Here is a 13328-nt window from a genome sequence, read left to right as displayed (position 1 = left end):
TTACCTATTCAGATTTTTTGACATTGTAACATTATTTTTGACAATTAAACACATGTTACAAACTTAAAATTAAATAAACAAATAAATAAATATTTTATATTTTAGAAAATTTTAATGTAATTTAAATTTTAATTCTTTTATATAGATAGATAGATAGATAGATAGATAATATATAAATAAATATATATTTCATATATTGATTTATTGATTTATTTATTTTTTGTTGTTGAATATATGACCTGGACATTTCTTTTCGTTTTTAGACATTCACCCTGTTCACCATTTTACAGACTTGGACATGTTTCAGAACACAATTTTAAGTGCTGTTGAACATGTTCAATATCTTGTTTTTGTTGTCATGGTTACTTACCCTCTCACCGGGCTCTCCAGCACCACCTGGGTGTCCCGTTGAACCTGGAGGACCGGGGAGACCCTAAAAACAACCCAACGGTACTGTGAGGAACACATATGAAGCCATCACAAACACACAAACACACATGGGTGTTGGTCCGGTGAGGTAAGACTCTAGATCACTGCTGGACTCGTTCCATTGCTCTATTTCTCAAACTCATGTTGTTCTAGTCCCTAAAGAGCCATCAGATCCATCAATGCTCCAGCTGAGAGAAGAGTTGCTTTATAAATAAGTAGGTCAAGAATGAAACTGTAGCAACAAAACAGACATACAGCTGTTTAGCATTGTCAGCTATAGTCACAGGACCTAGAAAACAGATTTCCTAGCAACTCAGCTCAGTTTTCCAACGAATAGTGGTGGTGTGCATTACTATTTTTTATGGTGCAATGTATAGCACAGTCTTTAGGAAGTACAACTCATTTTAGTGAACCAGTTGGTTTGAATCAGTTGACTCAGAGGATTCAATTAAAGTTTCCCAAAAGCAATTATGGACGCAAGTTCTATCATTACCAATAGAGTTCAATGGTCCTTACGACCATAGTTAGCAAACAATCTTTTTGGTAAATGCACCCCTGGTTGGATTGGAAGGTTCATTTTAGCGAATCAGTTCACTCAGTGAATTCAGTTCAGCTAGTTGGTTTGGAAGGTTTGTTTTAGTGAATCAGTTAACTCAGAGGATTCAATTCACCTGACTGGTTTGATAGGTTACTTTTAGCAAATCTATTGACTGAAAGGATTTAATTCAACTTACTGGTTTGGAAGGTTCGTTTTAGCTAATCAGTTGACTCAGAAGATACAGTTCAACGGATTGGTTTGGAAGGTTCATTTTAGCGAATCACTTGATTCAGAGGATTCAATTCAACTGTTTGGTTTGGAAGGTTTGTTTTAACAATCAGTTCATTCAATCAATTTAATTCAGCTGGTTGGTTTAGAAGGTTTGTTTTAGCGAATCAGTTGACTGAGAGGATTCAATTCAACTGGGCCGCGTTTCCCAAAAGCAACTATGTTTGCAATTTCAGTCATTACCAATAGAGTTCAATGGACCAAAGTTAGACCGTGATTTAGAAGGTTCGTTTTAGTGAATCAATTGACTCAAGAGTATTCAATTCAACTGGTTGGTATAGAAGATTTGTTTTAGTGAATCAGTTGACTCAAAGGATTCAATTCAACTGGTTGGTTTAGAAGATTTGTTTTAGTGAATCAGTTGACACAGAGGATTCAATTCAACTGGTTGGATTTGTAAGGAAAGTAGGCTTACTGTGGGACCCTCTGGACCAGATGGGCCTTCGACCAGCATTCCCTACAAGAACAAAAAAAACACAAACGCATTAGAATAACAGCATAAGCACTACTGCAACATCAACATAAGATCTGAAGTGTGAGAGCACCACAGCTTTGGTCAAAATCATTTACATTTCTGTGGACTGTGTATGTGAGATGTGTGCTTGGCCGCGGGTCTCTGTAACGATCATACCAAACAGCAGCATCAGGAAGTCTGTTAAAGCACTGGTGCCTGTTTCTCATGGCTCTGACTGTTTATGAAGCATGTGAGATGATCTTCAGACAGCACAGCTGACTGAATATTCCAGAATTAATCTGATAGTTACAGTTCCACTGCTAAAATTTATTATGTGTATTTTATTCACATCTCATTTTTATTATCTGTGTGTTGTTGTTGTCTCCGTGTACTGGAAGCTTGTGACACTATAACAAATTCCTTGTATGTGCAAACATACTTGGCAATAAAGCTCTTTCTGATTCTGATTCTGAAAATCTGACTGAATGATTGGAATGCCATGCCATCTACTACTGCTATTTTCATGAGGAAAACAGCTTAAAATGTAGCATAATGTGATGAGGGAAAAAATATAGAATGTTTTTGAAGTTTATTTTTATATTTTTAGCATTTATTTTCATTTTAGTTTAGGTTTTAGTAATTTCGTTATGTGGTTTTATCATTTTTATTTATTTATTTTTTTAAAGAAAATATTTCTATATAACTTTAATTGTTTTCTTTTCTGTTTTAGTAATTTTAGTGCTTCAACTTAAACTGAATTTATTTCTAATTCTCTTTGAAGTTTTTAAAGGTGACATTTTTATCTAATATTTATATTTTATTTTATTTTATTTTATTTCAGCTTTATTTCAATAACCGAAATGACTTGTAATAGTTTTACTTTTAGTTTTTTTAGTTTAGTACTGGTTTATTAGTTGTATATAGGTGTTAAATAATTAATAATCAATCATTAATATTGCTAATAAATAATCAATAATTAATATTGTTTTGTGCCAGAATTTTTTTTTTAATTAGACTACATGCCGTAATCTGATATATAGTCATAAATAACTAACTAAATAAATAAATAACGTTTTTTAAGTTAATTTTGAAGTAGCTTTTTTATATTTATATATAGCTTTTTATAATTCAATTATTTTAATTTCTGTTTTAGTCATTTTAGTACTTAAAGTTTATTTATTTCAGTTAGCTGTAACATTAAGTTTTTTTTTGTTTTTTTTATTTAAAGCTTTTTCATCTAATATTTATATTTTACTGTATATTCTTCATATGAATCAACCGAAAGTCCTAGAGGATTTAAAACCATCACTGTCTACTAAATCATACCTCAAAAATATTGGACTCTGGCATAAAGAGGAAAAAGGAGGACTTTCAGCCATTAACAAAAACTTGTGCGTGACGAAACTGTTGTAAAACAGGCAATAAATGGTTGCCAGCATACAGTTATACTAATGAACTATATTAGTTTGTGAAAGAACTGTACATTGTTAGTCACTTTGGATAAAAGTGGCTGCTAAACGCATAAATGTGTTTATTACATACTGTGTTTATTAAACATTCGTGCATAATATTGTCATAGATGAGGTTAAAAAGTAAAAGTTAGAGGGTGTTTTAAACACTGCATATTGTTTAAACATGCACAAGATTTCCATCATTGCACATATGTTAGGGAAAATCGTATTAAAACAGATCAACTGTAACCAAATATACTGCGATCTGTATCAGGGCATACAAGCTGGAAGTCATCAGTCATGATCAATTACTGATCAAAATGTGCTTGCATGAGTTGCGTCATAACCACAACAGTGCAATTAACTCAAAAAGCCTGTGAAGATTGAATTACAGTCACTGAGAGGTCCAGAGCCCAAAGCACAGGATCATTACATATGCAGAGCTCAGCCTCTCTTAAGATCCAGAGAAACGGCATTTGTTTGTCGTAACATCGTGGTCTAATCTGGTGCTTTTTAAAGATGCTGTGGGTCTTAGCTCTGTCCCGAAGGCATCGTCCGAGTGTGCTGTCGTGGCAGTGGGCATGTTCGCTTTGTTTTGGTGCGTTCCTTTGGATGGGTTAAATGCAGAGCACTAATTCCGAGTATGGGTCACCATACTTGGCCACCTTTCACTTCACTTTCACCTTTCACTTCACATCTTGGTCTAATCTGGTGCTTTTAAAGATGCTGTGGGTCTTAGCTCTGTCCCGAAGGCATCGTCCGAGTGTGCTGTCGTGGCAGTGGGCATGTTCGCTTTGTTTTGGTGCGTTCCTTACATGCCAAAAAACACAGAGTGGACACAGTGTGTGTGTGTGTGTGTGTGTGTGAGCAGAAACGAGAGAGAATGTGGGCGCTTCTTTCAGCAAGCGTGTGATTTGAGCATTTTTCTTTCTGCAAACCACATGGTCATCCTTCATTAAAACCAGCTGTCCTGATCTGCATGTTTGTGCTTTTCCTTGACTCTGATCTTCTCATTGACCTGTTCTTTTATCTCTGTAACAGTACCCTGAAAAACTGAAACAACCGTGTCATTTATTTAAAGTGCATTTTTATATTGGTAGAATCGAAAAGTCATGGTTTCTAGTTTAAACCTGTTTTGTTGAGTTTGACTAAAAGCACACCTCCATCAAACTAAAATATAAGATATGAGGGGAGATATCCCGGAAAAAAAAGCTTTTTCTTGCTATTAATTAATTTAATTAATTATTTATTTGGATTTAATGGTAATTATTTATTTTTATGAGATGAAATGGTAGGTATTTTTGTAATGTAGATCAATTTATGGTTTTGTTTATCCTGTAAAATTTGAATTCGCAATGTTGTTTATTTGAGTGTAGAATTTTTATTTTATTTTATTTTATTTTATTTTCACCAGTGTTGAAATGAGTGGTTGGGTTTTATAAAATTTTCTGGTGTTATTTTTTAATTAATTAATTTATTTATTTTTTACATAAGAAAAAATATGATGCATTTTTAAATAGACATCACAATAAACATTAAGGTCTTTGAAGTTGTCTTTATTTATAATAAGTAAACTAAATTAAACACCGAGTAACAAAATGTTTTGTCTCATCTACTTTCATATTAAAAGTAATTTAGCTATTTTTATTGCGAAATTGTTCAAATAAAAAAATATATTATTGTAGATTGACGAAGTAACATTTATGCTTACGTCTAAAGAAAATATGTTAAGTGGTCTTTATAATATATATATATATATATATATATATATATTATATATATAATATGCATAATATATATTTTTTGTTGGTCCAAAGTATCATTTTTTCAGTGTACAGACATCTTAATAGTCCGTAATATGATATGATATGGCCTGATATGACTGTGAAGGTAAGATCTTGTCTCTTTCTCCATCCTGATGTTCATTGATTATAAACCCAGATGTCATTCTCTCCCGCTGAGATCGCAGTGACATCTGTTTGAAGTCTCACAGCTGTTAGACATCAAGAGCCATGCGAGCAGTAGAGACTGTATGCAAGGACAGACGATGATTCCCATCGTGCAAATATAACTGCGTGGTAAACACATCTGCAAATCTGAGACATGGCAGAGTCTGAAACAGGAGTGACTCGCTCCTTTTGAAGTGCAAATGCAAATCAGGAGTGAATCCAGATTAATCCGGAACAGACGACTGATCCAGGTGTCTTTTAAGACGTGTTTTTAAGCTGCCCGAACATGTGCATGAATGCAAAATTGGACGGATGTGAAAGTGAGTGGAAGATGCAATAAATGCAAGACCACACTTGGAAACCTTCCTTGGGTTTGTGTCAATAAAGGGTTGTCAATATGCCAAACCACTTCAGGAAAAAAATCTAAAATGCAAGTAAATGCAGGCTTGGTGAGACCTCTTTCAAAAATATGTTAAATACCGACCCCAAACTTTTACATATGTATCATATAGTAAGTGACACTTACGGGTTCAATGATGGCAGGCTCTCCTTTCTGGCCTTTCTCTCCCCTCAGTCCATCCACCTTTGGAAACACAAACTCAATTGAATTCAATCCAGATCCAGTGTATATCAGTGTAAACGCAATATGGAATAGAACAGTTGCAGGTAATAAATAAAACAAACAATTCTAACCAAAAATAAACTATAGGTCACCCTCATGTCGTTCAAAGCCTGTCTGAAACCCAAAGTGGGGAATTATATTGCAAAGAGTGGGAAGTACTGTACATTCTCCTTTTGTGTTAAACGGGAAGAAAAAGTAAGCCATACAGGTTTGAAACAACTTGAAAAATAGAAAATGATAATTCCTATGAGTTTGCACAGAGGTGGGCGGAGCTAGAGATCACCTGTCCGTAGATCTCGTCGGTCTCTGCGGGCAGCGCTTTGTCGCCATCAGTGTACAGGTCATCATAATCATAAATCTTCTCCAGTTCTGCGTCAGTGTAATCCGTGATGGACTCCTCCTTGAACTTGTCGATATCGATGGAATCTGCCTCTCCACCTATTCCTCCCTGTCCACCGGTGGCAACAGACCCCGCCCCCACGCTGGCCCCAGCGCTGCCGGATCCGCCCCCAGCTGAGCCACTTGAAGAAACAGACCCGCCTCCAACGGAAACAGAACCGCCCCCAACAGATACAGACCCGCCTCCAACAGAAACAGATCCACCCCCTACAGACACTGCTGTCCACCGGTGGCAACAGACCCCGCCCCCACGCTGGCCCCAGCGCTGCCGGATCCGCCCCCAGCTGAGCCACTTGAAGAAACAGACCCGCCTCCAACGGAAACAGAACCGCCCCCAACAGATACAGACCCGCCTCCAACAGAAACAGATCCTCCCCCTACAGACACTGAAGTGCTGCTGCTGCTACCGCCTCCTTCCACGGTATAATCTCCCTCTCCGTATCCTTCTCCATATCCCTCTCCATAGGTCAGATCAAAACCCTCGCCGTACTGGGTATCATCATAACCACCATCAACCTACACATCAGACAAACACAAGGCTTCAGACATCAAAACCATTCATGACTCAATGTTTGTCAAGTCACCTTTATTTATATAGCTCTTTTAACAATACAGATTGTGTCAAAGCAGCTTTACAGTATTAAATAGGCAAATAGCGTGTAATAATGCAAAAGTTTGTGCACTGCGTATACATCTATCTTTTGATTCTCATATGTGTGAATATCACAAAAACAAACAAAAGTAAAACTACTTTTTTATTTTTATGACAAAAAAAGCACATATCGTTTATTTTTAGGATTTTGCCCAGTATTTTCAGTGGTGATTCTCTTTAGATTTGCAATCCTGTAGTACAATATTTTTATAGTCCTAAAACAGGCTTTATTGTCTTTAAACAAAAATTCTGATTATTTTTTATTAAATTTACAGTATATTTGTTTTTATTAATTGAAATTAAATATAACTTGGACATGTTCCTGACGGGCTCTGATGAAAGAGAATGTTGCAGTAATTGGAATAATAAGCAAAACTTAAAAAAACATATTAAAGACATATTAATGACTTAATTCCTGAGTTCAGTAAAATCCACTTTGGTAAAAAGGATATTAATGCACTATTATACTCAACAATGCAGTCATTTCAGTAATAAGAACAACTTGCAAAACATATGAAAGATATTTAAAACATAGTTAAAATATTTTTTAAATATATAATTTTAAAATATAATATTTAATAAAATAAAATAAAAGGTATTATTAAATGTTACCAATAAAATCTATTATATCTGAATTAGACTCGATCCCTGAGTTCAGTAAAAACCACTTCGGTAACAATAAAACGGTAACTAAACTTCAGTAACTTCGGTAACTAAACAATGCAGTAATTGCAATAATAAGAAAAATTGCAAAACACATGAAAGATATTTCAAACATCTAAAATATTTTACAAATATATAATTTTAAAAAATATATATTTAAAAAGTTATTATTAAATGTTACCAATAAAGTCTACTATATCTGAATTTGACTGGATCCCTGAGATCAGTAAAATCCACTTCAGTAAAATAGGATCTTAATACATTATACTAAACACTAAATATTTCTATATGACTGAATTAATTCCCACTTAAAAGTGAAACTGTTTGGGATTACTAGTTCCAACTAAACTCACCGAGGTAGAGCTGGATCTGGAGCTGGAGCTGGAGTCGGAGCCGGTACTGATTCCAGAGCTGGAGCTGGAGCCGGAGCTAGTAATGATTCTGGTGCTAGAGCCGGTGCCGGAGCCGGAGCTGGAAACCGAGCCAGACGTTCCATTGTGAATGACTGTGACAGTTGAGTGCACTCTTCCACTTCCTCCTCCTCCTGATGATGACGACGATGATGATGATGATGATGATGTGATGATCTGCCTGTCCAGGTCTCCTCCCAGTCCCAAATCCACCTCACCACCCAGTCCGATATCCACTTCTCCGCCGGTACCTGTGCCTGTGCTAGTGATGCTGATGGTCCGGGAGCCGTCAGGCCGCGAGGTCGACTCGTCATAGTATGTTTCATATCCGGTCTCATATCCATCGTAGCCGTCGTACGGTTCCTCGCCAGTAGTCGTGGTAGAGCTGGAGGATGAAGAAGAGGAGGACGAGGAGCTACTCGAGGAACTGCTGGAGCCTCCTGTTCCACTAGTGATAACCGACGTAACCACGCGACCGCTATCCGGAACAGACACCTGGTAATCACAGGAAAGAGACACTTCTTTAGAATAAATAGTTGAAAATGAATGATTTGATGAATGCACTGATTTCTTGATTCACTTTCAATTCATCTGATCCCAGTTAGGAATATTTAAGTTACAGACTAATGCTGGGAACTGAACTCTTGATGGTAATTTTGAGCAATAGTCCCGCTCCACATTTTTAATTCATTTAATATATTTTTGCAAATATGCCATATTATAGAAGAAATATAGGTTACGAACATAGTTTAATGTTGAATTTAGAAATCAATATGAAATTTTAATTACTTACTTCACCTAGTCCTAACTGTTATGAATTATTTTGTTATAATTAAATTCCATTTTCGGTAATTAAAAAAGCTGACATAAAGTAATATTAAAATATTAGATAAATATTAGATAAAACATAAAACTGAAAAAAATTAAAATTACAAATGTTGCCTAGGCAACTAACTGAAATAAAATAAGCTGAAGCAGTAAAATTAGTAAAACTCAAACTATAATAAAAATTGTTTTAAAAACTACAACAAAATAAATTATATTATATCAGATATATTTAAAAAAAACAAAAACTAATAAAATTGACAAAAGCACATGATACTAAAACTAAAATTAAAATGTAAACTGAAAATATAAAAATAAAAGCTAATTTAAAAAAATGAATAAATACTACAATAGTACATAAATAGTACTAAAATAAAACTGACCGTTAGGTCTTCAGTTTCGGTTCCAGTCGTTTCATCGGTTGCCGTTTCTTCTGTCTTTTCGGCGTCCATGTCCTCATAGTAGGGATATTCGTAATAGTAGTTGTCATCCTCTGTGTTCTGAAGAGAAATGTAGAAACTAAGTGTTATTATATGTTAAAATACTGTATTATCACAAGTGTTCCAGAAAAAAAATCTATGGTACCTTACAATTAGTTTGTGTTGGCATGCATTTAGTCATTTTCATCTTTCTTAGTTCTTTTGTAAGTGCATATGGGTAGTTGACAATGTTCCATGTACTCACATGGAATGAGATCATACACAGTGCATGCATAATAACTATGTTAGCAAAATGCTGTTTAAACTTGTTTCAGATGGAATACAGCACATCCCACCACATATAAAGCTGCACATGGATCCATTCTGGCAATGAGCAATACATAAAAACTAATGAGTTCTGAGCCTGCGGACATGAACATGAGTTGAGCAGAGTCTCTTAAGAGTCTTTCAAGCACAGACATCTCGTAATTATGGTAATTATGACATAGCATATGTCATGAACGCAACATATGTTAAGTATTTGTGTAAGTATTTATAAATGAATATATATTATAAAAAAGAATTATAGCAAAATATAGCAAACTATTTAGCAAAATATTTGACACTTTAAAGGACATAATATGTAGAATATTTTTATTTTACTTTATTATTTATTATATTTATATAAATATTTACAATTTGAAAGAAATATATATGGTGTTTGTTCATTCAGACAGGATTTCATACTCTCATTCATGAGTTATACTCACAGCATGTTAATTAAACAATTCAAGCAGCAGTCTTGATTTAATAGACTCAAATTCTCTGAGAAGATAGAGCAAAGGAAAGGAGGGATTCCCTCCGACTGAGTCCAGCAGAAATCCATGTTCTCTCTTATCTAGCAAATAAAAGAGAAGAACGCAAGGAATTCCAACCGCTCACCGACCTCTCGCTCGGATTCACCGTTCTGCCTCTCTCTCCCTAATTCCCACACATTAGCAATGGATAACTCATCACGTTTTCATCTGTAAAGAGGTTTCGCTGATATTTAAATGGCAGACTCTGCTTTTCAAGGACTGGTCAAAGGTGCAGCGGGTTTTCTTTCATATTGCCTCCTACTAATACCCCACACTCAGATTTACAGCTCCTGACACACACAAAACTGAAAAAGGTGAACGTGAAGTCAGCAGAGGGTCGTTTCTGTGCCAACATGCTGACATCAAAGCCCTGAAAGATGTAAAAGTCCATGCATGGCTGAAAACGCACCACATGCTGCAGTCACGTGCATATCATTTCGTTTTACAGGCATAGCTCAGAGAAACTTTACCATATGTTGGCCACAACAGTTTTCCGATAGAAAGCTTTTTATGAATATTACTGACAGCTGTGTTTTAATTTTTCAATTCTTGCTCATTTTTTGTTAATTTATGTTATTGAATATCAAATGGTAAAGCATGACGCTAGCAATAGCAAGGTCATGGGTTTGAGTTAGAGTTGGAAAAACATTTCCAAATGCAGTCAAATACACATTTAATTGAATGCAATTAAATAGACATTTGTGAACCCAGCCTGAATATGCTGGAATTAAATATTCCAATATATAACTGTGCGATTTAAGGCAAGACACTACAGGTGAACAGGGTACAATATTTAACTGACAGACTTCACCATACTTTCCCAGCTGACTGATTACATCAAGAATAGCTAATTCTTATAACTTTTCTGAAAAGTTATCTTTAAATACGCACGAGGCATTATCGAATTAAAAATTAAATTAAATGTATGCACTAATTTGCATAAATCAGGTTCATTCTGTTTCATATTAGAGTTTAAGTTTTTACAGAGGGGATTTTTTTATATCTATTTTATTACTCCATAAGTTAGAAAATACTGCCAAAAGCCAGACATTTTCACCCTTTTTACCATGTTTTCAGCAATAAAATGTTGTGTACAACCAGCCGAATGATATATGAACAAACCCCTCAGTAAAATCCTTCAGAATACAGATAGGAATAAAACTGTAAAGTTTGGTGTATGCAAGTGCTGCTGAGGTGGGGAAAAAACTCACAGGCTTAAAAAATATGCATTTTTACCATGTTTTTAGGAATAAATGTATAAAATCAGGCAAATGATATATGAACAAATCCCTCAGTAAAAACCTTCAGAATACAGATAGGAATAAAACTGTAAATTTTGGTGCCTGCAGGTGCTCCTGAAGTGTAGAAAAAAACTCACTGCCTTTAAAGATACGCATTTTCACAATGTTTTTTTAAAAATAAAATGTTGTATAAATCCAGGCAAATAATATATGAACAAACCCTTCAGTAAAAACATTAAGACTATGGTTAGGAATAAAACTGTAAATTTTGGTGCATGCAAGTGCTGCTGAAGTGGAGAAAAAACTCACAGCCTTTAAAAATATGCATTTTCACCATGTTTTTAGGAATAAAATGTTATGTAAAATAAGGCAAATTATATATGAACATATCCTTCAGTAAAAAACTTAAGAATATAGAAAGGAATAAAACTGTAAAGTTTGGTGTATGTAAGTGCTGCTGAATGGAGAAAAACTGTTTAAGAACTTTTATATTTTGAGAAAACGACCTTTAAAGTTATGTACTGTAAGTGATATCTAAAAGACACAAATAGATAAAGTGCAATAAAACAAAAACTTAAAAGTATTTTGAATGTTTTCTTTCCACTAGTCTGAAACAGCACATCATGAAAAATCTGAAAATTGACCAGTGCCTGAAAAACAAAGTTTTTGCCTATAAACCGCAAACTTTGAATCCACCAGAAACTCCAGCACTATTAACAAAGAGTTTTACTTGTCACATAAATATAAAGTGTGATTTTGCACCTGTCATTTGCATTAAATTCAGCATTTCTCCACTTTTTGACATTCTAGCCATTCGTTTTGCCCCGTGGTCAATCCCACAATTCCCTTGAGCCCGCCTTTTGCTCAGCTCCCATAGAGAATCAATTGAAAATGGTTGGCCATCTCTGTGTTATTCAGCTTAAATTATTTTCTCATCTGTTTCACATGCTAAATCTCTCAATCTTTCATTTAATGCCTTCTCTTCCTTTCTCCATAGCGCTCAGAGGATATTGGAATCTGAGTGAACCCAGATGGACGGAGACTGAATATGAACACTCAATTGACCCCATGAAATAAAAAATTGGACTTTTGTGGTTTTTAGTCCATATCTGCTCATCTTTATGTTGTTATACTCATTTTACACATTTTATATGTATAATAGTTCTACAATAAAGACTTTATTAGTGACAAAATAATTACTTTTCTTTAAATTCTTTACATTATTAACATACACATTTGTTAACCCAGCCTGAATTAACTGGAATTAAATATAGTAATATATATATGTGATTTAAGCATCAAAGCCACAAGAAAAGCATTAATGGCTAATTTTGAAATCTTATCTTGTCACATAAATGTGAAATATGATTTTTCTCCTCATATTTCTAACAGAAAGACATGAATATGAATTTTCTTGGCCGATTCCGATTTCCAATTTTTTTGTTAGTGTGATCTGCCGATACCGATTTTTGCCGATTCCGATTTTCTTTCTAAGAACTATAATTGACAGCATATACAAACAAAAATCTACTTTTCTTCAACGCAAAGTTTTATTTTCATAAAAAAACAAGTAAAAAGTCAGTAATAAAATAAGAACACAAAAAAATTGCAAACAACAGCACAAATAAATGCAATAGAATAAAGAGAGCTATGAAACTAAGTTTTTCAGGTTAAGTAAGTTTTCACTTGGCCACATAAATGTGTCGTCGCAAAACGGATATAAATCCGATCTTGTGTGTTGAACGTCTGATTCTTACTTTCAGTTTCATTCGCGGCAGTTTGTGCATCGGATTGCTGCAGAGATACTCAGCTACTCGTCCGCAGCGATGCGTGTTGCATTAGCGCAGTCGGACTAATGTCATATAGCCTATAACACGCTCTCACACGTTTATTATTTTATAATTTTGGGAGGATTAAAATTTACATATGTGGTTTCAACAACCAGATGCATTTACACTTGTCGAGTTTCGTCTGGAATGCGGCCCAGACCACCTCCTGAAGTGGTTTGAGCGATCAGATTTATATCCGCCTCGAATGCGTTTCGGAGGGCATTTACACCTGGTCTTTTCACTATCGGATTTACTGCTGATCACAGAACCGTGCTTCACTGAAAGATACACATGACAATTGC

The 13328-nt window shown here is 34.9% G+C and overlaps 1 protein-coding gene across 1 annotated transcript in view; it reads right to left on the bottom strand.

Annotated features, from left to right (window-relative positions):
• Nucleotides 1–13328, bottom strand: part of LOC107720871 (collagen alpha-1(V) chain-like) — a 109429-nt gene that overhangs the window by 39923 nt on the left and 56178 nt on the right. Inside the window, 7 exon segments of the mRNA XM_016528699.1 lie at nucleotides 371–433; nucleotides 1671–1712; nucleotides 5636–5692; nucleotides 6015–6347; nucleotides 6350–6646; nucleotides 7799–8350; nucleotides 9064–9180. Coding sequence (XP_016384185.1) covers nucleotides 371–433; nucleotides 1671–1712; nucleotides 5636–5692; nucleotides 6015–6347; nucleotides 6350–6646; nucleotides 7799–8350; nucleotides 9064–9180 — 1461 coding nt within the window.

Source organism: Sinocyclocheilus rhinocerous, unplaced genomic scaffold (genome assembly GCF_001515625.1).
Source record: "Sinocyclocheilus rhinocerous isolate Xijiao unplaced genomic scaffold, SAMN03320098_v1.1 scaffold751, whole genome shotgun sequence".
Lineage (NCBI taxonomy): Eukaryota > Metazoa > Chordata > Actinopteri > Cypriniformes > Cyprinidae > Sinocyclocheilus > Sinocyclocheilus rhinocerous.
Note: the sequence above shows the minus strand (reverse complement) of the source record. Positions and strands in the feature narration are given on the sequence as shown.